Source organism: Mus pahari, chromosome 1 (assembly GCF_900095145.1).
Source record: "Mus pahari chromosome 1, PAHARI_EIJ_v1.1, whole genome shotgun sequence".
Lineage (NCBI taxonomy): Eukaryota > Metazoa > Chordata > Mammalia > Rodentia > Muridae > Mus > Mus pahari.
In genome coordinates, this window is record NC_034590.1 from 148,932,332 (window position 1) to 148,955,302 (window position 22,971).

Sequence of the window (22,971 nt, forward strand, 5' to 3'; positions counted from 1 at the left end):
GAGTGCTGGGATTAAAGGCGTGTGCCACCTCGCCTGGCTACTAAACTTCTGTAACACCTCCTGCCTCAGCCTTCTGAGTGCTGGGACTAAAGGTGTGCACTCCTGTGCGTGGCTTTCACCTTGTTTTCATGCTTATTTATATCAGTAAGCCAGCTGGACTTGTGCTCCTTTAAATCGAGACTTCATAATACAAATTATCAGTGTTCTCTAAAGATAAGCCGTTTTACAGACAGAATGATAGGTAAAACCTTTCTGATTATAAGTTTGTTTTAGTAACTCCAGGCAAGGGATAGAAAAGTCACAGAGATAGAAAACCTTACTGGTCCAAGATTTAGAGAGCTAGCCAGCTCAGGAAAGTCCTTGGGGACTTACGTTTAGATGACTAAATTATTGAACTTCTTAAAATAAGGTGGAGAGCAGTTAAGGAAGACACGTGATGTGGACCACTGGCATCCACGCAGGTGCACAGGCACCAAGCCTCCCTCCTTACAACATACACATGGAGCAGACAAACCAAAACAACGTACTGATCCCGACACCAGACCCAGGCCCTTGGTGGATATCAAATCTTTAACTAAATTCCTGGAAAATGTCTGCTCTTTCTTAGGAGCGACACACGATTGTTCTCTCCATTAATTAGCCAATCCATTTTCTCCACTTTTACCCTTTGTGTCTCCCGACTCCACTGAGAAACTGATTTTCAAGTCTGTTCCCCACGTGTCTCATTCTTGATCAGGAATCGCTCTTGTTTCTCAGTTGGCGCTTGGTCTTGTTACTGGTTCCATGATTTGGGGAGAGGAAAGGTCCTAGTTTGATGGAAATAAACAAAAACAAACAAAAAAATGTACTAACACTTTCAGAGCTTTCCAGAAACTTCTGTATATATCTGTTTTACATACCATGCCTGTATTCATTTCCTTCTATGGAGCAGGCCTCAGGTCAAGGGTCCGCCATTACACTGCGCCGCCCTCCCACCATTAGGAACCGCTTGCCTCACGGGTTGGCATTGTAGTTTGTAGGGTTCATATCTAGTAGAGACCACTGGGATCCCATCTTCCTCATCTGCGTAGCATCTTCTGGCGCTGTGCAAGCGACCTGTCAGAGAGGGAGCGTCTAGCTTGGTTCTAGCTTGCAGTCTGTACAGCTTGCACCCAAGGTGTCTTAGGGTCTAGTTCTGGTGGGTGATCAAGAGGAATGGAAAGTAGCCCATTATTCTGAGGGCCTTTGGGGCCTCCCTGGCCATACAAAGAGGGACCCCATTATCTAATCCTGGAGTTTCTGTTTGATAAACAGTGGCTTCTAGGAACAGTGTTATCTAGAGTCACGCAGGTTATATCTCTCTTGAACTAATTTTCTTTTTACTTATTTTTTAAATTGGCTTACAAAGTAGTGGATTCCATGTGGCTTTTTCATATGTCTTTCAGTTTACCTAACCCTCGCTTCCTGCTCCTTCTCTTCCTCTGTCTCCCAGCCCTCATTCCTGATTGAACTTGTCTACCTTCTGTGTTCCCTCTTTCTGTTTTCAAATTACCAATGTTCTACTGGTCATGACCCTGACCCCTGAAGAACAAAGCAGACTCTTTCTAGATCTTCCCCTCCCTTCCCCTTCCCTTCCCCTCCTCTCCCCTCCCCTCCCCTCCCTCCTCCTTCTACAGGTACTCCAAGTTAAATGCATAATATTAAAGATTCAGAGCTAGGTATCAGAGAGATCTGTGGGTTTGTTCTCTTGTCCTGGGTTACCTTGCTTAGTATAACTTTCCTGGGTAATTTCAGTACTGTGGTTTAGCTCAATTGTCATGACACCAAACTGCAGTCTAAATACACTCATAGACGAATGCCACTCTTACCCTTAATCAGAGAGGCTTCTTTTTGTAGTGACTGGTAAGTGTTCCAGGTGCTTTGATAGGTTAGTGCTCAGTCCTTAATAGGGCGTATGTTACTACCTGATAAAAAGCTCAGGAAGCACTGTGGAGGATGGAGTGGGAAGGATGTCAGAGCCTGTAGGTAGGGAAAGCAGATGGGGGACGCTGAGGACATGTCCTAGCTATTGCAAACATGATCTTACAGCAGCCGTGATTGCCTGAACTGGGCCTGTACAAGGTTGGACCTATCGATAGCCCATCCTGGATTGGGCGGGGGTAAAGGAGCCTACCTTTCCCTGCTGAACTGTTGGCTACAGGTAGATTCTGAGAGAAGGACAGTCGCTGTGTCCCGTTGTGTGCCAGGTGGGGAGCCCACCAGGCTTCAGGGGTCAGTCCCACACCTGTGGCCACAGAGACAGCACTGGGTAAAGTCCGAGGGTCACAAAACACAACAGAAAGGCAAGGATGTGGGAAGGGGACCTGTAAGGGGGAGGGGTAACAGCAGGAAATAAGAAAGGATTATGTACATAGATGAAATCGTCAAATAAGAAATCTAATAAGTATTTAAAAAAAAAAACCCATAAACCAAAAAACTCCCGTGCCATTAGTTGGGAATATTTTTTTTTCATTTTATTGTTTTCTTGTAGTTACTTTTTTTTCTCTCATGCAAAAGTTTTATTTTTAAAATTATCTCTTTAAGTACAACAAATTATTTAAAATTCTTTTTGCTTTTGGATTTTGTCATAGTGTAGAAGTCTGTGCTTGTGTAAGGGGATTCGGCCGTGTTTTCTTTTGCTCCTTCTATGGTTTTATTTTTATATTCACATCTGATTCTTGCCGTGTATTCCTGAGATACAGTGTAAGGAATGGCTCTAGTTTTATCCCATATCTATAGCAGTCCAGGTGCCTTAATACTAATCATTAAAAGTAAATTTGTTTCCCACATTGACTCCGGATATTGCTATTATCAGGTATTTAATTTTCATACACAGCAGGACTGCATCTGGTCTCTCCAGTCTGTTAGTGTTTTATGTCTGCTTCATCTTGTAACAGACCCTTTTTAGTTACGGCGTGCATTCCCTTTGATTGGGCTGTCTCTGCCTTGTCACTCATTGTTCTTTGTTCTAGCTGGTTGGGCTAGCTCTGCCTTGTCACTCATTTTTTAAAGGGGTATCCTGGTAATCCTTCTGGTTCATTCTTCAAGTGAACTTCATGATCAATGTATCTAGCTCTTAAAAAAACCTTGAAAGTGTGTCTTTGAGATTGAGCTAAATTTATAGATCAGTTAGGGAGAACATACATCTTGGCAGTTTTAAGACTGTCTATCTAAGAACATATTATGATGTAAGTTTTCCATGAATAAATTTTAGAGCTCTTAAGATTTTGTGTAGTGGTAGTTGTGTGCTTTGTAGAGACATTTTGATCCATGACAAATGTCACACATGATGGTGGTCCCATAGATTGTAATGAAGTTGGCAGTTTTCTGTTAGTGATGTCATAGCACAATGCATCAGTCTCATATTTTGATGAGGCTGTGGTAAATAAATCTACTGTGCTGCTGGTCATATAAAGTAGAGCTTGTACAATTGTATATTTTATAAGTGGTTGTTAGTGGTTTATCATTTATACTTTTGAAATTTATTTTATTTTATTTTTATTTATTTATTTTTTTAAGATTTATTTATTTTATTTATACGAGTACATTGTAGCTGTCTTCAGACACACCAGAAGAGAGCATCAGATCCTATTACAGATGGTTGTGAGCCACCATGTGGTTGCTGGGATTTGAACTCAGGACTTTTGGAAGAGCAGTCAGTGCTCTTAACCGCTGAGCCATCTCTCCAGCCCCCTTATTTTATTTTTTAAAATAGATTTGTTTGTTAATTATGCGTATGTGTTTGTGCCTGCCTGAGCTTAGTGTACTACATGAATTGCAGGGGGTTGGATACCGAGGAGCTGCAGTTGTAAAGTGCCCTGTGGGTGCTGGGAACTGAACCTGCGTCCTCTGGATGAGCGATAAACACTCACAACCCATGAACCACCCCTCTAGCTCCCACATCACCAGTTTAGATTCTGCCTTTTCTATTTAAAGTTCACTGTAAGACTGCTCTAGGTTCTTGTGGGGGTTACAGCGTTATTGTCAGGTTAGAGCTGTCATAGACGACAGCTCTGTGCATATCATTGCCCCCAAAGGCCTTCCGGTGCGACAGGATGTGGAGGTGCAAGACAATGATATTGATGGTTGTAGGTAAGCCTAGGGCCATGTGCATGCCTTTCTTTTTGTGTGTGATAATGGGTATTGAATCACGGTCTCCTGCTTGCTAACCATGTGGTCTACCATTGAGTTTTGTCCCCAGTCCCATGTCGTAGTTTCCAACAAAAAAGTGAATGGAAAAATAAAAAATAATTTATACTATATGGCTAGATGTGTAGTAAGCTATGGCACCTGGTTTTGTGTAATAAATTCACAGTGTTCTCAACACTCAGTGACAAACTCATCTAATGATGCATTTCTTAGAGCATAGTCTGTGAGTTGGGGATGTAACTCAGTGATCAATGTTTGCTCAGTAGGCACTGAAGCCCCAGGATAGATCCGTAGTACCGCTAAAAAGAAAACAAACAAACAAACAAACAAACACACACACACAGAAAGCAAAGGAGGGAGGGAGGGAGGGAGAGAGGAGAGAGAGAGAGAGAGAGAGAGAGAGAGAGAGAGAGAGAGAACATAGTCCCTCATTAAGCAGTGTTGTGCCTGTATTTGATTTTTGTTATTTTAATTGAGTCTTTTCTTATGTTTTGAAACTGGTTCTATATATACACAAATAAGCATATATTGAGATGGTTCAGCTTATTTGTTAAAGGCTTTTTTTTCTAGGGTGGTTCTATTGGAAAGTGGTGAAACCTTTAGGAGGTGGAGTGTATTAGTCAGAGTTCCCTAGAGAAACAGAACTTATAGACTGTATATGTGTACGTGTATAGATTGAATGTATGTGTATATGTGTATGATGTATAAAGGGAGTTTATTAGAATGGCTTACAGGCTGTGGTCCTGCCAGTCCTACAATGGTTGTCTATCAATCAATGAAAGGGCCAAGAACCTTATTTAGTCCACAAGGTTGTATGTTTCAGCTGGTTTTCAGGCTAATCGGGAATCTCCCAAAATGTAGTCTCAAATGCCAGTGAAGGCGTGGACTTGCTATCCAGAACAAGCAGGTAAGGGGATGGCAAGCTTCCTTCTCCCACGCCCTATACAGGCTGCCAGCAGAAGGTGTGACCTGGATGCGGGGTAGATGATCTTCCCACTTCAAATGATCTAATTAAGAAAGAAAATCCCTCACAGCCATTTGGGTTTCTCTTAACTCCGGATATATAGTCAAGTTGACAATAAAAAAACAGCCCTCACATGGGGTGTAGTGGGAGGTACTTGGGTCACTTGGACACGCCCTAGAAGGGTGCTATGGGACCTGACCTCTTCCCCTCTTGCTTTCCGGCTGTTGAGGGGAGCAGATTTGACCGCCTGCTCTGGCATGCTTTCCACCACAGTGTGCTGTCTGGCCACAAGCCCAAAGCAGTGACTTCCCATACTGAGCCAGAACAAACCCTTCTCTATAGTTAGTTATTCCAGGTATTTCTTTGTAGTGACAAACAAGTAACGCAGTCACACACACACAGTCATACAGTCACACACACACACACCCAAACAATCTCTCACATCCCTACAAACACTTGTGATACGTGTGCTTCCACCCCTCTCACTACTCAGTGCTGGAGATTTAACTCAGAGCCTTGTGCAAAGTGAGCAAACTATCACTGAGCTACATCCTCAGCCCTGGATGCCAGCTTATTTAAGGTTAGCTTATTTAAGGTTTTATCATTTTCAGTTAAATCGTTAAGTTTCCCCCATTAATTCTGCCAGGCTTTGTAAAATATCTTTGTGGTCCTGTGATAAAATATAAGCCAAAACAACTTAAGAAAGAAAGACTTTATTTTAGCGTACGTTTCCAGAGGGGCAGCGACCTCTTGGCAGAAAAGGCATGGTTTGGCTGTAAGAGCAGGAAGCTGGGTGACCACACTTTAGCCACACACAGGAAGCAAGGTATATAGGCTGTATACTTACTATATACACACAAGGCTATAACCTCCAGCCCACCCCAGTGATATACTTCCTTCAGCAAGGTTTCTCCTCCTAAAGGTTCCATAGCCTCCCTAACATTAGCACCATCAGTGGTGATCAAATGTTGAAATGCAGGAGCCAGTGGAAGACATTTCTCATTTAAACCACCATTGGCTTTTGGGGCAGTGTGTGTGTGTGTGTTTTGTGGTGTGGTAGCCAAAGAACTGGTTTTGGCTCATGGTTTAAGGGATTTTAGGTCATTATGGCAGGGGATACCAGGTAGAGCCACTCAGTCCTTTGCAGTAGGAGTGTGTAAAAGCTCTTCCCATCCTGCAGGACCAGAAAGAGAGGTGCAGACCAGGAGCCATCTTCAGAGACCCATCGCTGTGACCTCCTAGGTCCCACGGGAATTACAAGTTACATTTATTAATGATGATTGTTTCTGTGGGGGTGTAATGTGCTATTACAGAGCATATATACATATATATATATGTGCATATATACAGAGTATGTGTGGAGGTCAGAGGACAGCTGTGTAGTCGGCTCTTCTAACCTCATACGGGCTCCAGGGTCAGAACCCAGGCTGACAGGCTCTTGCAGCAAGAGCCTTACCCACTGAGCCGTTTCACCAGCCCTAGGCTCCACCCCTGAGAGGTTCCACCAGCGGGGAGTCCTGTCCAAAACATTGACCTGTGGAAGACATTTCATCCCGTAGTAAATAATTATGCAGTTAGAAAAGTGTTTACCTTTTTCTTCCCATTTCTTAAATCTTAGATTTTTTTTTTCTTTTCTGACTTAAAATTCTAATGCACAAGTTGAACATAGTATAGCTTGAGTGTTTCTAATCTGAAAAAGCTGATCCCCAAAATGCCTCCAAGTCTGGGACTTTTTGAGACCAACATAATGCCCACAAGGGGGAGATGCCACACCAGGGTTTGTTTTATGTGCAGTTACCAGAAGTAGTGCTGGGTTGTATTTCAGCTCTGTGGAGGAGATGCAAAGAAATCTACATGCATTTCCTGTCCCCTTCTCTAAGATGTGTTGTCTTACACATGTGCCCGTTTCTCAGAATCTGAAGGAAGAAGATACCTTTGGTCCTGAGCGCTGGGTTGGAACTGCCTTGCGAGCTGAATTGAGAGTCTAGGCATGTGTCTGTTGCCTAGCCACCAGGGGAGCTTCTAGTGGACCTCCTCAGGGCAGCTCTTGCGGTGTGTGTGTGGGGGGGGGGGCTGGATTGTGACCCTGTACTTTTCTGCACCTTTGGCTGCTTGCTTGCTTCCACGGTGGTTACATTGGCAGTGGATTTCCTGTTAACGAAAACATCCCTGCCGTTGCAGAGCAGCTGCTGAGTGGTGGTGATTGTTCTTAATGGGCTTTGGGAGTTGGTGTGCTGTGCTTTTAAGGATGCCTTGCCTTGCCTTGCCTTGGTAAGGTGAGCTCAGTCAGCTTGCTTCCCTGGGAAAGTCTTTGAGTCAGTACTCCTTCAGTTTCTGTGCTTTGCATAAACATTTACTAAACCCGCCCCCTCCAGGGTTAGAGACCTTGAGAACTTCAGTCTAGAGGAGTCTTTTCATTGTCTCTGTTTCTCTGCAGTAATCAATCTGTTGGAGGCTTTCTGTCTTTAGATGGTCAAGACATTGTCTTTTATTAAATTATCCGTCCAATCAAGCTAGAGTTAAATATAGACGTAAAAATAGACTTAATAGTTTGTTCTGTCTTGGTAATTCTTTCATCAATTCTAGTTTGGGGTAGTTACAAGGTCAATCACGGACACTCTCTTAGTGGCTTGTCTGTTGTTGATTTATGTGTGTACATTTGTGCCTGTTTGTGTATATGTGTGCATGTGGAGGTCAGAGGCCAGACTATCATTCCACAGGCACGGCCACCTGTTTCCTAGGCCAGGGTCTCTCACTAGTCTGGCACTTGCCAATTAGGCTGGCCTGGGTGGCCAGCTAGCCTCTCCCCGGTAGTATTACGCCTGTACGTTGGCTTTTAAAACCCTGGTTGTAAGGATCGAACTCAGGTGGCTGTGCTTTCAAGGCAAGCACTTCATTAATTTTTTTTTTAAATATTTATTTATTATATGTAAATACACTGTTGCTGTCTTCAGACACTCCAGAAGAGGGCAGCAGATTTCATTACAGATGGTTGTGAGCCACCATGTGGTTGCTGGGATTTGAACTCAGGACCTTTGGAAGAGCAGTCAGTGCTCTTAACCACTGAGCCANAGATGGTTGTGAGCCACCATGTGGTTGCTGGGATTTGAACTCAGGACCTTTGGAAGAGCAGTCAGTGCTCTTAACCACTGAGCCATCTCTCCAGCCCAAGCACTTCATGAAGAAGTCCCCCCAGCCCCCTTGGTCTGCTGAATGTTCAAAGCCTGCCTGTTGGTGTGGTAGCGGATGATTTCCTGACTCTGCGCTCCTCACTGCGGAGGGCTTCCTCTGTTCCCCACCGTCTGCCTTTTCGGATTTGGACCCTTGCTTCCTTGATATAATTGTTGAATGTGGTCGGTTTCTCTCCGGTGATTTTAGTTTACATCTGCTTTTGCCTTGCCCGCAGCCCATATATTCTGAGCTCTCCTTATTACTGTTTCAGAGGCATTTTGCAGTTTGAATTTTGTGCTTTTCCTGTTGGCACAACAGTTCTAAATGGTGGGTTTTAAAAGAGATTCCAGTCCTTGATTTATGTTCTCATTCTAGTCTTTTTGCTGTCTTGGTGAGAAGCCTACTCTTTAGCACATTTCTTCGTAAATGTAAATGAATGTTGCTGTGAGGGGTTTTGGCAAAGTGTTATAGTTCAACAGGGAACTATAGTTCTATCACGGAATGGGTGATAGGCCCAGTGACTGCTCTAGGAACGCAGTCTCTATCCACAAGCATTAATCTATTTAATTGTTCGAGGTTTTTAAATTTAAAATGATGTTAGCAATTGTTTATTCTAGAGGACAAATAAAGTGACCCAAGTTGGGTGCTGCCCTTTCACGCCCTTTGCGTTTTACCAAGCAGTCCAAGAGTAAACAGGAAGAGACATTTCTGTGGTCAGGAATGTGACAACAGGAAGGAGGAAGTCTATTGCCAAGTCTGTGCAGGCTGATTACACCTCAGCTCTCCCACAGGATGTCCATTAGTGAGTGTGCTGCGCTATTACCCAGTGCTGGAGAGCGCTAATGCCAGTCACAGGGGTGTCAGCGCTGGGCACAGGAAGTAATGTTAACTAATGTTAACTAATGTTTCCTGTACATGGGGATAGGGTACTATTAGTGAGGACGAATTACAGGAACTTCACACAGAGGAACACAGGCAAATAAAATTCAACATCAGAAATTTAAGAAAATATCCCTTCATTTTCTTCAGGGAGCCCAGGCAAGCCAGATAAATCTCATAATGTGTTTCCTGTTCTGGTGCTGCAGACGGGCAAAACGGCAAAACCAGAGACTCAGTCCCCAGCACTTCTTACCTTAGAGTGGGTGGGGTATGTTAACCAGAGACTCAGTCCCCAGCATTCTTACCTCACAGTGGGGTGGGGTTAACCAGAGTGGGGTGGGGTTAACCAGAGACTCAGTCCCCAGCACTTCTTACCTTACAGTGGGGTGGTGTATGTTAGCTCTGTTATAGAGAAATTTTTGAATATTTCAAATTTCAAATGAACGTGAGGAATCAGGTAGCCATTATCTTATAAAGCATTACATTTACTTTTATTAGATTTATGTGTGTTTTGACTGCATGTATATTTGTGCACCATGTACGTGCATGCTTGGTGCCACAAAATTCAGAAAGGGGCCTGGGACTGGAGTTATGGATGGTTTTAAGCCACTGTGTGGGTGCTGGGAGCTCTATAAGAGCAACAAGGGTTCCTAACCTCTGAGCTTTGTCACTAGCCTCCTTATAAAGCCTTTTAAGAGCACGTGTAGCAAATTAGATAAACTGTTCCCTGGGCAAACACACATACAAAGAATACGTGTTTTGTGAACTAGAAATCTTTTCCAGGATTAACAAAGGAAGTGGGATCTTGTGTTTCTATAGCTCCTCCCACAACGTTCTTAGACACTCCCAATTGCTTTGCAGCCAGAGAATACCTCATTGGTTTGACTGCCTAGCCAGTTTCAGGATACCTTAATCTTTATTTGTATTATTGTTGTTATACTAATTTTTAGCAGCTCATTATTATAGATGGTTTGGGAGGAAAGCTTGCAAAGTCAGCATTGCCATCGTGGGGCTCGCTCGGACTGCTCCCCATAGTCTTCCCGTTTTCGTTTTGCTTTGGAGACTTATTTCTAGATTGTCAGGGGTGGTGCTGCCGAGAATTTTTTAATGTCATTGCGCAAATTGGCCGATGAGACGGCTCAGCCGGTAAAGGGGCTTGCTGCTAAGCCTGCTGACTAGAGTTCAACCCCTGGAATCCACATGGTGGAAGGAGAGCAAGCTCCTTCAAACTGTCCTCTGGCTTCTATGTGTGCACCATGGCACAGGTGCATGTGCACGCACATACATACATATCGCGGTAAATACAGAAAGATGAAGTAGATGAAGCAGTCCACACTTCTGCTAGAAAGCTTTGGCTGTTTTACTAACCCATGACTTTAGCATCATCCACCCACAATATGAATAAATATAAAGTAATCTATTTGTAGGTATTTAGTGCCAATCTAGAAAAGGAAGCACAGTTTGGTATTCAGTATATTTAATTAAAGTCAGTGCTGATTTTTATCAGCCTATGATATATAATACACATACCTTTTATACATTTATTTTAAAGTCAAATAGTGACTTTAATGTAACACTTAATAAAATTGTTTTTGTGGTGTTCTTTCAGTACCGTATGGTAACTAAATGTCAGTTAGTGTGTAACAGATAAAAGTGTCTCCTGTGCCGTGCTGGCCACTCTTATAGACGCTTGAGTTTGGAGAATTTTTGTTGTGTTTATAGTTCTGTCTCACCACTTAAATGCTAATTTTAAAGTAATAAGTAACAAGATAAAAATAGCTTTAAAAAGAAAAATCTAGCCAGGCATCTTAGCACTTGGAAGGCAGAGGCAGGCAGGTCTATATGAATTCAAGGTAAGCCTTGAATTCATATAGATCTGTCTAGGACAGCCAGAATTACACAGAGAGACCCTACGTCAGCAAAACAAGCAAACAAAAGAGAAATCTTATTTTTATTTTGCTTTTATACTTCTCAGAGGTCAATTAGACTGTATGACTTATGTACTTTGATGCAGTCTTTAGAATGCTGGCTCACCTGTCGGTGAAGAGCGCCCTCTGGTGACTAACTCTTTTTATTTGTATCCTTACACTTATGAATTGAATATAAAGATGGAAGACCTCATCATTTCTCAAGAAACTGAGAAGACAAAAATACACTAAACAAAATTGATGGGGTTTGCGAGTGAAAAAGATAGTATAGACTTTGTGTGGAAGACTTGACAAAGTTTCATGATTGGAGAGTTATCTAGTATAAAATGCTGAAGGAGCTGTCTTGAGCTGAAACTGGAAAGAAATGTAAGCCATATATCAAGGCATATGTAGGATAAAGCATCTTTGGAATGGAATTTCCCCCCTGAATTAAGTAGTTTCTTAAGCAAGTGTCTTGCTAATTTAAATTAGATGGGATCTGATACTTGTTTAAAAGAAAATAATTCCAGAGCATGTGATTTCTTTTCTTTTCTTTTCTTTTCTTTTCTTTTCTTTTCTTTTCTTTTCTTTTCTTTTCTTTCCTTCCCTTCTTCCTTCTTCTGTCTTCCTTCTTCCTTTTTTTAAAAAACCTAAATAAAGAGCCTTTCTCCCACATGGCCTCTTCTTCACTATTTTTAAATAAAGCTTTAATTGGTTTTTACATAGTTGTTCCTGAAAACCCAGAGCCTTAAGAATTTTGGAAAATACTTGAGGTTTTCAGGCCCATCTCTAGCTGCAGCTCCAGGGTCTCAGGTGGATTCTCAACTGCTTCTGAAGAGATGGAGCCACTGAAAGACTGAATTAGTCTCAATCCGTAATAGCCAAGAATGGAAACTTATGATAGCAATAAGAGTGGTATTCAGAATCTGAGAATTAAATTTAAACTTGAGATTACTTAAAGAGAAATGACAAGTAATTTCATGAATATGAAATATTAAATGTATATTAGAAATATACTAAGCTGGAAACGAAGCTTGATTTGGCTTCTGAAGAACTGACTGGAAGGTAGCAAGCCGCCCACCCTGGGAAGATGGAGGGCGTGAGATGGGCTTCACTGCTAGAGATGCAAATTCAACCTCCTGTGTGAGCCAAGGACCTGGCAAGAGTACCCTTGAGGCTGATATTTGAAGACGTAGAAAAGGGAGTCACGGGCCTCGAGTCAGTGGCTCCTAAAGTCTTGACAACTGTGTTTGCGAAATTCTTCTCAATACGGTTTTAGAAAGACTTGACACCACAAGTAGGATCGCTAGTGCCCAGAGATCCCCGAGACTGTTTCTTTGAGTTTCTAGCATTTGGGGGTCTTTTCCTTGCTAGGTTCCCCTTTTCTCTTTCTTGAAAGCAACTAAAGTTTATTAAAAATCACCCCCCCCTTTTTTTGTGGTGGCCACCGTAGTGTCTAGGCCTGGACCAGCTCTTTCTTGACTTTGTGTCTCATGCATCGTGATAGAGAATGTAGCATTCTGGGATACAAGAAAAAAAATGCTTATTTTTACTTGGAAAAATCCCTATAGTTATTTCAATAAAAATAGGTACTATGTGGACTCTAGGTTTAAATGCTTTGAGATTATATTTCTTTTTTTTTAAAGATTTTATTTATTTTATGTTTATAAGTGCACTGTAGCTGTCTTCAGACACAGGAGAAGAGGGCATCAGACCCCATTACAGATGACTGTGAGCCACCATGTGGTTGCTGGGAATTGAACTCAGGACCTCTGGAAGAGCAGTCAGTGCTCCTAACTGCTGAGCCATCTCTCCAGCCCCGATTATATTTCTTATTACAAAAAGTTTATTTAAATGGTGTTTTAGGAAAAAATAATTATGTTTTGGGAGGCATTACATTTTATTTTCTTTCTAGATATTGTGTGATGGACTTATTCTTTATAATGAAGACACAGTGAAAGAAAAAAAATATTGAACTGCTATATGCTTTATGATTAAAAATGATTGTTACCAGAAATGAATCCTTTGTTACATTTTTGGTGAAATAACTTTTTATCTCCTTTTCTTTACCAAAATAAAACCGTAAAGTATTTCTAGCTCATTTCATTTACAAAATGTGGCGCCTGTCAGAACACAGAAGCATGCCGGCTTATCAGGTTACAGTCGGTAATAAAAGCGTTAATTTTCCCTTCACCCTTTATAACATTTAGTTGTTAATTTTCTTATTTTAAACCACTAGGTGGAGTCCTATACAAGTAATTAAAAAGGGCATCTTTGAAAGCTAATTCTCTTGTTTAAATCCCCCAAGCCCTATAACACTAGACCATAATTTACAGAGCATCTTATACCTTAACGCTTGGCGTCAGTGTGTGAGATACAGATGAGGATGGATTCTGTCCGTGCTTACAAAGCCAAACTATGTGTAAGAGACTGTTTTTGTGCATCCCTAGTTGCTAAAATTAAAATACGGGAATAAAATCTCTAGTGAGGTAAATCATGTTTATTTTCAAATCACAAGGAGTTTTTAAAATTTTGAGTTTTGCACATGTGTTATTGCTGTGTAGTGTAGAACCTTGCTAGACGATCTAATTGTGTTAAGCATTTGAAAGGGTGACCGGCTCTTATCTTGACATTGCTGTTTGCATGTGGGGCACTGAGGTGCCACCTTAGTGGGCTGGAGGTTAGGAGCACTGGCTACCCCCCCCCCCCAGGAACCTTGCTTCGTTTCCTAGCATGGCATCTTATAACTGTCTGTAACTTCAGTCCCGGGGAGTCTGACCCCCTCTTCTGGACCCCTTGCATTCTGTATTCACATGGTGCACAAACAAACATACATGCAAACAAATATGGATACACATACAATTAAAATAAATCGTTAAAAGTTTTTTGAACAAAGGTTCCTGCTGCCTTAAAAAAAGGTATCCCTTTAGTGAATGTGGAGTAGTGTTGCATTTATAAGCATGCTCAGGTTTTATCTTGTTGGATCTGTCACATTTATGAATATGTGTGTGTTTGTAGGAGCTTGGTTAAACTTCTCAGTAGATATTATCAATCCCGGGAAACAACCTTTTAAAAATAGTTTAATTCGAGTCTAGCATGATGGTGCACACCTTGGTACTCCGGAGGCAGAGGCGCGGGCCTCTATAAGGCCAGCCTGGTCTACAGAGTGTCCAAGACAGCCAGGCTGTTAACACAGAGAAACCCTGTCTTGAAAAACAAACAAACAAACAAGAAAAGTTTAATTAAAGTGTATGTAAGCAAAATTTATTGAATTTACACTGATATTTGAAGCCAATATAGTAACCAACTTTGGGTTAAAAAGTGAATAATACTGTCAGCCCCTTTTCCTGCCTCCGCACATCACAGGTTCAAAGAATAACAGAGTAGTTCAAGGACAGAAAGTCAAGGGGATTTTTCAGAGAAGTGTGGGAGGGACTTCTCAGTATTTTCTCCTTGTAGCCTGCTCCTCATTTTGTGCGTTTGTAACCTAACGCTGCCTGACAATTAGCCACGCCTCAGTTCCCACCGCCTTTCCCTGCCCACTGGTTGATTGCACCTGATGGGTGCAGCGGTGCACATCGGGGATCCCCTACTGAGCGTCCTCAATTGCGGGTCTTCAAAGGTGAGCTGTGTGGCTTCCCATCCTTCTCCACGGTGCTGAGCACCACTGCTGACCGGGGGGGGGGGGGGGGGGGGGGGGAGAGTCAGATAACATATGTTTTAAATTATACCGAGCCTGGTAGATTTGGGATTAAGTCTTGGCTGTGTTTTTTTATGTGACTTTAGACTCATGTGTTAATCTTCCTCAACTGCATGTGAAACCTGGGCAGCTAGCAGACTCTGTGCTGTAGAGGGGCAGTGAATATTTAGAGGCCATGCATGAGAGGCACTGAACACGTATTGTGTACTCAGATGGCATTTGTATTACCACCGTACTAAGACAGAAGCAGCAGTCCTGACTCCGCTCTGCTCCATGCCTGCCCAGGATTTTATAAGGGTCCTGGGATCCACACCCCAGTCCTTGTGCTTTTCAAGGCCAGCGCTTTAACTGCTGAGCCATCTCCCCAGCTCCCAGAGTCTGGTTTGTGAGGGCTATTAGACTGAGTATATGCCACAACATTGGGCTCAAATGCATCTTTCATCGCCCATGGACCTTGAAATGAAATGGTTGGCAACCTGTCTCAGTTTGCTTGTCCCAAAGGGGTTTTTTAGGATATAAGATTTTCAGTTTAACCCCGAGCAGCAAAATTACACAGGGCTTTGCAGGCTGTTGCAAGAGAAAAAGTATTTATAAGATCCTTTAGTTTAATATCCCCATAATACGTCTCGTGTGGCTACTGTGTGGATCTGGAAGGGTGAGGCCAGGTAACATCACACCAGTTAGGAGCAGTTGGCGATGCTTTGGAGCAAGACATGTTGGTGACTGAGACTAGGGTTGTGTCAGTGGATATGACAGGGCTGCTAGATCAGAGGTGGCCAACTTATAAAAACCATTTACTTATATAGGTGTATGTATGTATATACACATGCTGTGTGTGCACATGTGTGTATGTATGTGTTCCATGGCATAGGTGTGGAGGTCAGAGGACAGTTCATGGGAATTGGTTCTATCCTTCTGCTATTGGAGTCCTGGGGTTCTAACTCAAGTTGTCAAGTTTGGCAGCAGGCAGCAGGCAGACCCGCTGGGGTCTCACCAGCCCATGTGCCAAGGCCTTTTGGCATTGTAATATGTTGTCACTTATGAATGTGTTAGGCTGCACGTGTCGCTGTTCGGGGCCATAGATTGGATATGCTTGAGCTCAATCATTTGTGGTTAGAAGAGGGAGAAAAGTAGTGAGGGACAATTTCAGGGGGTTTGCCTGAGAAGCTAGACAAGTGGACTTTACTAAGATGAGGAAGGAAGATGATAGAAAAAGCGGGCTTGGGGAGCAGGGTTAGGAATTCCAGTAAACTGATGATAAATGCTCATTAGACATTCATGTGGGGAGATAGGACTGAAGTTTGAGGTGGAGATATAAATTTGGAAGATGTTTGTGTGTTTGTAGAATCATGTGTATATACATGGAAAAGAAGTCACCAAGGCTAGAATCTCATTCTAGCCAAGCATTCAAAGAGCCCAGGTGCTTAATTACCAACCTATATTGTCTCTACTGCTGGTAGTACTTAACTCATTGAGAACTGAGGCATGAAGCTATACTCTGAGGCTTTGGTGTGTTTGGGGAAACAAAATATATAGCATATATAAACATTTAAATTACAGTACAAAGTAGTATGTGATTACATCCCAGAGTAACTACCAAGGACTACAGCTTTTTCTGTCCTACTTGTACTGAACCTCAAATGGGAGGTAGTGCCTGGGGAGGCGCAACCACCTTCAGGCTGCCTGTTCTGTCAGAGGGCTGTGCTCACGGTTCTGCTTGGGCCTTACTGAAGTTAGCAGTGGGAAAGGCACACTGGGTAGGCTGGAGCAGAGGGCCTGCCATGAGCTTCCATTTGTCTTTCCCTGGTGGCTTTGTGGGGGCAGCCCTTCCCATGTTGTCAATTAGTGGAGTTCCCTCAAGCCTTGATGCAGGGGACTTTTTATTAGGGTACAGTCCTGTGAATGGGACTAACCGCCTGTGTGGCTCTGGCTCACTAGTGGCTCGTCTCGCTGAACTTGGTTTGCAGCCCCTAGAAAGCCACAGCCCCCAGTTTCATAAACATTACTGTTATGAGCCCCATTGTAAACAGACTAGACATTATAAAGTGTTCATTCCCAGAGCCAAAGGCAAACTTACCGCATAGTCAAGGGCATGTCACCCTTTCTGTGGAGTTAGCGTGAGCTGAGCTTGCAGATGTGTCCTTGCTACAATCTGATCTTGGACTTGAGGATGTAAACTTTGGAACAGAAGACAGCCAAGATGCATATTCCAGTCACCAATCTTGAATTGTGGAAATTTTGGCGATTATAATGAATATGCATTTGAAAAGCAAGTAATAAAAGCATTCACTTTATAGGCTTATTGTGAAGAGGAAAGAGTTAATATGTAGCTTTTTGGACGTTCTGACACATAGTAAATGTTATAAAAGTCACAAGTTTCTTCCTATATTTCTTACTGGCAATATTGATTCCGTTTTGAGCCTTAGTATGTTGGAGACTGGTATTTGACCCACATATCCCAAGCCTCAGGGATTTATTTCTGGATACCTATGGTTATGTTTAGAGGGCTTCTGAGTCTTTGAATATTAGCATACTCTGAAAGAAATGAAATATTTCCCCTTAAGGTTATTTCTGTGGAGGTAATAACTGTCCAGTTCATTTTCTTGTTCAGAGATGGAATCTGTAGCTGCTGCAGAGATTGAGCCTAAGAGGAAAACCTTTTGCCGACTGAGACGCTCATTGTAGTTTTCTTGTACATACAGATCGGTGTATGATGATCAGCCAAACGCGCACAAGAAGTTTATGGAAAAGCTAGATGCTTGTATCCGCAATCATGACAAGGAAATTGAAAAAATGTGTAACTTCCACCACCAGGGCTTTGTGGATGCGATTACAGAACTCCTCAAAGTAAGGGCAGATGCAGAAAAACTGAAGGTAGGACCCGTTCGACTGCTCCTGGCTTTGATTCTCATTAAATTATATAATACTATAGTGCATGGAGCATAGGGTGCACTTTCAGCAAGGAGATAGACAATGAAGGGTCTGTTTACAGTTTCAGGGTTTTCAGAAGGCAATAATACAATGGTGCTAAAAGCTATCTTCTAATGCCATGCAAATTTACTGTAAATGATTTTCAATATAATTTAATTTATATTGAAAATGTTATTAAAGTAAGTCCCTCTCCATATTTTGCCACATCTGAGGCATTATTTATTAAACTATATTTGGACTTGCTCAGTCAGAATATAAAATAATTATATGAATTGTCTTGTCTTTCCATTTAAAGTGCTTATCAGACAGAATGCAAAGATTGTGATTAGAAAAACCATCATGTGAAGGCTATTCAGATAACAAGAGACTAGAGACGGTGTCATGAGGTCACTGAGCACCTCTGTTCTTCAGCTAATGAGATTTTTAATAAATGAGAATGTGCTTCCTCATAGGATGACCTAATGAGTCACTTAATATGTGGGAAAATCCAAGCTGAGCCTTGGCTGCACCTGCAGCTTGAACATGTTGCTGTGGATTGAGATTTCTGTGTTTGATGTCCGGCAGCCTCCCAGGGTTTGCACTGAGAAAGCATGAATGTTTAATTACCGTGAAATACAATCGCCATTTCCTGTGACAGTGAATGGCACATAGACCTCATTGAAGTTGTCAAAGAGGGACCAGTGGTCAATTGGGTCAGTGATTTGAATTGTTTGACAGACTCAGAAAAGCAAGTAAAGTTCAAAAATCCTGAGTAAATTTGAGAAGTTTGCCACAGAATCTGTTAAAAAGAACTGTCATAACCAATTGAAGTTAACAAAAGCTCTTTTCAATCAAAAGTTCAAGTTCAAGCTGTAGAGTTAATTTGAATTTGCATTTCTTTGTTCTGAGTTTCTCATGAAGCATGATCTGATTACAAGGGTGAGCTGGTACATCAGGGCAGCTCTGTACATGTTTGTCTAACTAAGATGAAATTATTTTTAAGGTGCAGGTTACCGATACCAACCGAAGGTTTCAAGATGCAGGAAAAGAGGTAAGAAAGTGATGTGTGGATGATGGATGGATGGATGGGTGGATGGATGGATGGATGGATGAGGGAGGGAGGGAGGGAGGGAGGGAGGGAGGGAACAGGGAGAGAACTCAGTATATGGATGCCATTTAACTGTTTAAAATTGTCAACATTTTTATTTTCTAAGGTGATAGTCCAAACAGAAGATATTATTCGGTGTAGAATTCAGCAGAGAAATATTACAACTGTAGTAGAGAAATTACAGTTATGCCTCCCAGGTAAGTCAGCCTTAGGTCTCCTATGATGATTACATTTTGCTAATATCACGTAGTCTTTACTATGGGAATTACAGATTTGCCGTGGTAACTTACCAGCCACGCCTGCACTTGTCTTCAGGTTTGCTCTATTCTCTGGAGTTCCACGAGTTTTAGAAAGTAAATGTTCCCAGGTTGCCTCTGTTTCTCAGCATCTTTGCTTTTTCTCTCTGCATAACTGGCCATCTGGGTCACTCCCACAGCGACCCTACCTCCTGTTTGTCTGTCTGTATTTTCCTCAGCATACTTCCCCTCAAGGAGAGTGTCTTTATGTTATGTTTTTCTGGCCTTTATCTAATTTGCTAATTTTCTATCTTTGTTTTGTTCTGTTTGTCACTTAACAGGTTGATCTTGCTTTGTTCACAATCTCACTTTGCTGATAAGGCGAGAACACATCAAAAATGCTAGGCAGGCCGTCCCCTCTTTTACCTTTCATCCTGTATTTTGGAAAGAGTTAGTTTTTAGTCTGGCTTAGATATATTACTGGGACATCACAAGCATTCTGAAGAGCTAGCCAGTATTTTCCTTACCTGGACTGAATGTTTTAAGTTGGGTGCTTCCTGTTCAAACAAAACAAAGCAGGGACACGCTGTTTCTTTGTCTTCACATTGTCAGCACAACCCATCTCAGTGCCTGGTTTAATGTGCTTTCTCTTTAGGGAGAAACCTAGCCCTCCATATCCAGGGAAGTGGAATACCTTGTACACTATTTACGTGATATAAATTTAGCTTAGAATATAAATGATATTGTCAACATTGTCAGTAGTTTGTATTGGATAAGATAAATGTATTACTGTTTTCTCACCAATGAAATAGCTCTACTTCGAACTCATAGAAGCCCACTCAACTGAGTACATGGTGAACCAGGGATTTACACATTAACTTTGAATAAGTAAAATGCCAGTTTTCTAGAGGTTTCAGGGTTGAGAAACACTTTGAGACATTGGATGAGCCACAGAGATGGCTCCGTCATTGAAGACTTTGCCAATTGTCACTTTATAAAGCCTAAAGATGGGTACTGGTGGAATGACAGCTGATTCAGCACATGCCTGAGTGGGCTGTGTAACAGACACGGCATCTCCGAGCGCGTGTGAACGCTCTCCATTGGCACACTCAGAACCTTCCCCTTCCCCAGCCTGCCCTTTTGATGAACAACACATATATTTTTCCATGTGCCAGGCATTGTAGAAGATACTAGAATTATATCTCTCAAAGTTTATTGTTTTACTGAATAATTATATCTCTGGGTATTTGTAGAAGGGTCACCAAATATAAAGATTCTTTGCTGGGTCTGTTTCCACTGTTGTAATCACGCTGCTGTCAGCATTTATCAGCTTGCTTTCTTTGTAGATGCTGTGTAAGTTTCCTTGTGGAGTGACTTGCATTATGGCTGTGCTGTTTACATTGAGCCAAATGAGTCCCACTGCCTCTCAGTTTTCTTTCTCTAATTTCACTTCTGGAAAGAGACGTTAGTAGTTTCTGAACAGAGTAATTTTTACTAGGTTCCTGTCTCACTGCAGGTGTCAGTCAATGCAAGTGAATGTTAACATATATAGCATTCAATCTGTGCAAATTAAATGATTTTATTAATTTAACACATAGAACTTTTTTTTTGAAAACGTTATCTCTTAGCCTGGTAGTATGGAAAAGACTAATGAATTTGTTATGCATACTTTTCATATAAAGCTAAAACATTGTTTTTCATGCAGTGTTGGAGATGTACAGTAAGCTGAAGGAACAGATGAGCATGAAAAGGTGAGTCGGCTTCTCTGCTCTCTTAAACTTCATCGGCTCGCACAGGCCGGCTCGCACAGGCTGGCTCGGTGGGGATAGCAGCGAGTCCGAGCTGTGTGTTCCACCTTAACTTTTCACGCAGTGTGCTTACCATTATCGTTCAGTGCAGCAGCAGGAGGCATGCCTTTATGAGCCCTCGTCCCTTACAAGTGATGTAAATGACGGAGGTAGTGATGAAGGATGCATAGGCTATCCAAAAGGAGTCAGAGTTTTTGTTAACTTACTGGCATGTTATACCGTAATGCAGTGCTGATGCAGGATGAGGGCTGAAGGCAGAGCCCAGGTGGCTATGAGCTGACAGCCAAAGCAGGGTCCTCTGCCTTCTGCTTTGTAGTGTATGTGAAAATGTGATGTGAAAGGCAATATGAAGTGGTGTATTAATTGCCATGGGAGCATTGATAAAGTGATGTTTAAGATGTTTAAAAATAAACAGTTCCAAAGTTGAAAAATCAAAATAAACAAGACAACATGTGGATAGGGGAAATAATTTTTTTTATGTATAAACAATTATTATAACATAATATACATACAAACCTGTAATTAATGGATGCCTTGCCTCATAGCGCTGCACTGTGAATTTCAGGAGACATTGCCAGCTTATATTAATTTGTGGAATAGTTCTTTCCTTATTAAATATAATAAGTCAGGAAATATAAGTCTTTTGTTCATAAACTATTAGTATATTCTCTTCTGTGTTATTTGTCCTCATATCCTAAACTTGGAAAAGGTTTTGTTTGGTGCAGAGAAGCAACCAATCTACCAGCCCCAAGCCCCCCAGGGATTATTCTCCCCGATTTTCATTGACAGTTCTCCTCATGGAGCAGAAGCTCTTTCTCATCACCAGTATTTACACCTTCAGTGTACAAGTGTGTGAAGTGTCTTCAAGTGACTGTTAACTGGTTTCCAGTTTAGGGTTTTATCCTTTTTTCAATAATAAAGTTTAATAATTATCATCAGATTTTCCCTGTTATGCCCCAAATATCTTATATTTTCTTTCCTGCCTGAAAAAAAAAGTTTTTATGTGGTTTTGCCCGTTTTATTTATAAATAAAATTCAGTAATCATTATTTTACAGGCAGGTCTCACCTGTAGCTCAAGCTGGCCTGGGACTCTGTAGCTGCAGACTTACAGTGGTCCTATCCACTTAGCTTCTTTCTCCAGTGCTGGATTCCGCCCCTCTGATGATCCCACCCCCAGCGGTTCTTTGTCTTTCGTGCAAAGTCCAGGTCAGCTCTGGAAATTGTTTCCTGGTGATTAGATTTAGATGGATGGCTTTGTGAGTCGGTGGTGTTGTGTATCTCTCTCCCTATGTCGCCAGTAGGTGTTCCTGTTAGCTTGTCCCTAGACTGTGTTATATTTGATTGTTTGGTGAAGGAGATGACTACCAAATCTGTTTTTAAAATTTGCAATTGAAGCTGGGCGTGGTGGCGCAAGCCTTTAATCCTAGCACCTGGGAGGCAGAGGCAGGTGGGTTTCTGAGTTTGAGGCCAGCCTGGTCTACAAAATGAGTTCCAGGACAGCCAGGGCTATACAGAGAAACCCTGTCTCGAAAAACAAACAAAAAATTGCAATTGAAAAAAAAGGCAGGCGTGGTGGCACATGCCTTTAATCCCAGCACTCAGGTGGCAGAGACAGGTAGACCTCTGAGTCTGAAGCCAGCCTGGTCTACACAGTGTGAGTTCCACAACAGCCAGGGCTACACAGTGAAACCCAGTCTTGAAACACGCCCCCTGAAAAAATTGCAATTAATGAGTAGTAATTGGTAAATACTTTGAGTTGTTTCCTAATAGCTTTTCACCTAGTAGTTTGAAAACTTAAGAATTCTCACTGGAGTTATGAAATAGTGGCTTTTAAAAATGTTTTTATTCCATTACTACTTATGTCTGGCTGTTTTAGTATGGAGAAGGGATTTCTGTTTTTAATCTCTGTTTTCTTTTCTTCCTTTTCTTCCTTTGAAACCTTTTTCTTGACTCTTTTTGAATTTCACATCATGCATCCCCATCCCATTCATCTTGTTCTTCCATATCTGCCTGTGCAACCTCCCCACCAAAATAAAACAGACAAACAAACAAACAAACAAACAAACCAATCTCACGGGAGCTGCATTGTGTTGTGTTGTGTCCCCCAGTACACCCATTTG

At 41.9% G+C, this 22,971-nt stretch overlaps 1 protein-coding gene across 1 annotated transcript in view; it reads left to right on the forward strand.

The window, feature by feature from the left end:
• Exoc6 (exocyst complex component 6) overlaps positions 1–22,971 on the forward strand; it is a 136,270-nt gene that overhangs the window by 5,391 nt on the left and 107,908 nt on the right. Inside the window, exons 2-5 of the mRNA XM_021219995.2 lie at positions 17,491–17,662; positions 18,702–18,749; positions 18,913–19,003; positions 20,748–20,793. Coding sequence (XP_021075654.1) covers positions 17,491–17,662; positions 18,702–18,749; positions 18,913–19,003; positions 20,748–20,793 — 357 coding nt within the window. The remainder of the gene's footprint in view (positions 1–17,490; positions 17,663–18,701; positions 18,750–18,912; positions 19,004–20,747; positions 20,794–22,971) is intronic.